Genomic DNA, 4,976 nt, shown 5'->3' on the forward strand with positions numbered 1-4,976 from the left:
CAAGCAGACATACTAAAAGAGAGGTTACCTCGTGTATTTATAATTTATATATTTTTCAAGATTTCTGATCAAAAGATACATTGATTTTAAATTAATTAAGTAAAATTTTGAACGTATTGTTGTAATTTTCATAGAAGTTAGTTATAATGTCGATCGGAGTGCCTATAAAAGTACTTCACGAAGCGGAAGGTCATACCGTAACCTGTGAAACAAATACCGGCGAAGTATATCGTGGTAAATTGATAGAAGCCGAAGACAATATGAATTGTCAAATGCAAAATATCACGGTAACTTATAGGGATGGTCGGGAGGCGCAGTTAGAAAATGTTTATATTAGAGGCTCAAAAATTAGATTTCTGATATTACCAGATATGTTGAAGAATGCACCAATGTTTAAGCGCCCGGGAGGGAAAGGCTCGGGTACTGCAGGCAGAGGAAAATCTGCTATTTTACGTGCCCAAGGTTTATTTATAAAATATTTAAATTTTCTAATCTTTATTTCAAAATATAAAAATGTTAAATTTTCTGAAATACTGTTATTTTGTTTACTTATATTACTATTTTGTTTTAGCTCGTGGAAGAGGTAGAGGTCAAAATCAAAGAGGTAGAGGTACAGGTTCTGCACCTTGGCTTAATCAACAGAATCAACCTGGAGGATCTCAAGCAGGAAGAGGTCGAGGTTAAATTATAAAATAATAAGTGACATTACAATAAGAAAAAATCACCTTGTGACTATTCTTTTAATATTGTTTATAAAAGATGTTTCATTAAATTCCATTGAATTGAATGCACAAGTATTCAAATAAACAAATGAAATACTTTTCCATAATGTTTTCGTAGCATGTTCTGTAATTGTATTTTTATACAATATTTCTTAAAATAAATGAGGAAATTATAATAATTTATATAGTTTTAAGATATATTCAATATGTTTTTAATAATTAAAATTGTTTATATAGTAAGTTTCATGAAACAAAATCTTTTTTATCGTTGAATTTTTTATTATTGAGTATATTTTTGTATGTACTCAAATAGTTTGTCGAACAACTCCAGATTGCGCTGCAATCGACACATCGATATTTAACACAGTACAACGTTAACTTGTCTTCCTTAGCCCATTACTCGAGATTAATGTCAACGTGAAATTCGTCGAAGATGGTAAAAATAATTAACTAGTAACCTGTTAAAGAAGATTTTGATAACTCTTCATATTAAAATTTAGTATTTCTTTAATTAATCGATAGAATTGTAAATTCTAAAAATATTCATAAAAACGAAAAAAAATTGTGATTAAAAAATAAAATAAAATTTATTAGTATGGAAAGAAGTACTGGACAGAGATATGAGGATGAAACGACAGAACAACCGGTGGATTACAGTAAAAAGTATAGTGAAAGAAAAATAGTGGTTGAAAATCATCCAATTGAAAATTCCTCTCGAACTGATCGATCTTGTAAAAAAGAATTCGGAGAACGTGATACTAAAGTAGATTTATTTGGAGATTATGCTGAAACTGATCTTGATCAACCAACAGATTATAGTTTACGATATGCTGAAGATGACACAGATGATGATGAGAAACAGAGTCCTGAATATTTTCCTGGAAGTGTTCAGGAAGATACTGTAAAAACATACTGTACTGAGGGAACTCCATATGAGACACCTTTCAATTTTTCAACTGCAACTTCTATGTCTGACTTACGTTTAGAGGATGCAAAGGAAGCTGTAGATTCACAAAAGAAGCTTAATAAAAAGGAACTTAGTCGCAAAGAAGATTTGAATTATGAACATACACTAACAATTAATTGCAATGAAGATCGTTCACTTCTTGTTGAAAAGGAACTAGAAGTATCTACAACTTCTGATACATGCAAACCTGGCTGTATTTCCTCTGAGAAATTACTTAATTATTACCAGGCAGGAACATCAGATGGATTTTCTCGTGCAAACTCTTTAAGTTCTCTTGGTAGTGCAATAACACAAAGAACTAATGTTATGGGAATCATTTCCAAAGTACCTTCTACAGATTCTTCTGCTAAGGTAGATAGTGTATTAGAAAGAGCAGATCGTACTGCAATTAATTCTAACATTAACATGTTACGTATTCCTGATGAAACTGATAGTTCTGCAGAGGGAAAAAATAATTCTAGAGTGGTAGATAAAGAAGGTTTGTTATATTTTCTTCTTTATGTGTAATGTTCTTTGAAGTATTATGCGAAATTATGCAATCATTTATTACATTCACTATTTTAGGCAAAATGGTTACATTCAGCAGACAAGATTATTATGCAGAGCAAACTCCTTTAATGTTTTCACGTTGTAGTTCTTTGGGTTCACTAAGTGGATTTGAACAGCATTCCATACACGACGATCGTAGCTCTATTATAAGTGACTTTAGGTAATTTTTAAGTCATATTTAAATAATTTATGTTAATATAATTGTAATATTTGTATTGGAATTTATGTTTGATAGCCGTAGAACCAGTGGTGTTGTATCTCCAAGCGAATTACCAGATTCACCTACACAAACTATTCCTCCTAGTCCTCGTAATCATAAAAATCAATGTGCAGATTTTACAGGCAAAATACCAGAAGAAGCAGTAAGACCGTCAGTTCGACATTTATGTATGCAATGCTATTGATCGTTAGTGAAAGATTAATTATAAGAACTTGATTTAAATAGTATTTCAAAGAATATGTCCTTCATTTTTTTACTAGTCTTCATAATAGATACTATTTTTAGCATATTCAAAATGTCATGCACCAAGAACCAGTGTTTTTGAAGATGATATCGCCACATTTAAAGAGGAATCAACTCCTATTGAATTTTCTACAGCTACTAGTCTTAGTTCTTTAACTATCGACGATGAAATGAAAATTGTTAATACTTCTAAATCTCAAACTGATTTAAAGGAATCCTCGAATGAGCTGGATAAAAATATCAAAGTAGATTCTTCAGAAGAAAAAGTTAATAATGCGGAAGTTGAGAAAGATCAGGAGCAAGTGAGCGATGGTGACGAAGATGACGAAGATATGTTGGCTGCGTGCATCAGTATGGGAATACAAAATAATAGGTATTTTAATATTTTATAATGTATTAATGTTAATTATTATTAATTAATACTATTCTTTTACAATATTAATGTTTTTAAATATGTTACAGATATAGACAATCTTTTAAAACGTCCACTGTCCAGAAACCCATACAGTCGGAATCATCAAATATGTTGGTACACTGTCATAGAACATCAGTTTTAAACAGATTGGATCCTCCAGTTCCTGTTACTGTTACTTCTGTAGAAACACCAGTGACAACTTCAAAGTCTAATAAGCCTGCGATAGAGGTTGTTGCTGCACCAGATACAGTACATATTTATTGTACAGAAGATACACCTGCTGATATTTCTCCAGTGGGTTCGCAATCAAATCTTTCAGCCTTGTCTATGCCAAGTGTTCAGGAAGATGTAGAAAGAATTGAAGAAATTAAATCTTCGGGTGAAGTCGAATGCCATAGAAACGATTTGTCGGATGAGAGTTCTAACTTATCTGGAGAAGATGAAAAAATTCTTGATGAATGCATTCAATCGGGAATACCAAAAGTAGATATAATTTTAGAAGTTTTAAGTAATTTTCGATGTTAATTATGCTTTTTTTTATTTTAGGTTCGACAAATAACTCCACCACCAACTGGTTCCATTCCCTTTGTTCAAAAAACGGAAGTTTTATCACAAAGATTTAATATATGTGGTACTCCATCATCATCTCCTGTAGAAAGAGGAAACAAAAATTCTGTTCTTCGTAAACCCATGTGTCGTACATCGTTAGACCACGAAAATGATCTTTTTGACGACAGTCCTAATCATTCAGATGATGAAGCCATCCTTAGCGAGTGTATAAGAGCGGCTATGCCTAAGGTTTATCTTCATTTCATTATTGATTATTTCTAACAGTGCTTAAAATATTGTTTATGCATCAGTTTGTATTAATTTTAGGTTAGATTAAATATTTCAGCACTTATAGGACAAACATTGCCGCAAACAACGGAAAAATTAAAAATGATGACTCCAAGGAAACAATCGCTATCGTCTTCTACATCATATCGACAAATAGAATATGCAGAGGAGAGTAAACATCAATCAAAAAAATCTGTTCCATTTGAGGATAATTTAAGTCTCTCAGAAGAGGAGGAAGACATTATGTTGGCACAGTGTATTAAATCCGGCATGCCAAAGGTAAGAATATATGTTTCTGTTTCTCCCTTCTGTCAAATTATGAGTACTTTCTTATTATTCGCAGGCATTAAATGTTTCATCAAATTCATCTTTAGCTTCTGTAAAAAAACAACCAGAATACTCAAAAACAAGAAATACCATCAGTACTTCGTCGTATGTAAACAAACCCTATTTAATTAGAAATGGCATGTTACAAAGTCAAACAGTACATAAAGTTATTGAAAACGATCTTTCTCTACATGGAGGATCTTCTTGTACCTTTCATTCTACGAAGACTCAAGAAAGTAGGAGACATATTGTCAAAAATGGCGGAATTAATGCATACGAAAAAACAAATCCCCAACAGTCATATACGAGGAAGTTTCCTCAGTCAGATCATGAACATGGTACTATAAATGAAAATATACCGAGTGTTTCACGCTCCGATATTCCTAATTGTAGATCTCCCATTTTAAATGGAACGGATAATGACGATGATGAACCATGTCGGAACATTATAAAGTCAAATGTAGTGCCCTCTAGACATAGTTCGGTTAGTTCCCTCAGTGAAGAGGGTTCTCTTGGATCTATTGAAGAATGGGCTTTACTGGAGTTGTGTATTAGTTCTGGAATGCCCAGGAACAAATATCGTTTGAAGGGAATGAAGAATACAGAGGGAAATGTTAATGAAGATCGTGATGGCATAGCTGAAGATAATTATTCGATATGTAGTTATAATTCATATGTTTGTAAAACATAAGGCAA

At 32.2% G+C, this 4,976-nt stretch overlaps 2 protein-coding genes across 2 annotated transcripts; both read left to right on the forward strand.

The window, feature by feature from the left end:
• SmD3 (small ribonucleoprotein particle protein SmD3) lies at positions 1-691 on the forward strand. The gene is made up of 2 exons (XM_017908706.1): positions 1-462; positions 572-691. Exons 1-2 carry the CDS (start codon positions 147-149, stop codon positions 682-684), a joined length of 429 nt encoding a protein of 142 aa, XP_017764195.1. The 5' UTR covers positions 1-146; the 3' UTR covers positions 685-691.
• Positions 692-1,317: 626 nt separating this feature from the next.
• On the forward strand, positions 1,318-4,976 carry LOC108553685 (adenomatous polyposis coli protein). Its single transcript, XM_017908695.1, has 8 exons — positions 1,318-2,167; positions 2,254-2,398; positions 2,474-2,625; positions 2,744-3,074; positions 3,164-3,599; positions 3,663-3,914; positions 3,993-4,232; positions 4,297-4,976. The coding sequence occupies exons 1-8, from the start codon at positions 1,318-1,320 to the stop codon at positions 4,969-4,971; spliced, it is 3,081 nt and encodes a 1,026-aa protein (XP_017764184.1). The 3' UTR covers positions 4,972-4,976.

This window comes from Eufriesea mexicana, unplaced genomic scaffold, assembly GCF_001483705.2.
Source record: "Eufriesea mexicana isolate 0111107269 unplaced genomic scaffold, ASM148370v2 scaffold12515, whole genome shotgun sequence".
NCBI lineage: Eukaryota > Metazoa > Arthropoda > Insecta > Hymenoptera > Apidae > Eufriesea > Eufriesea mexicana.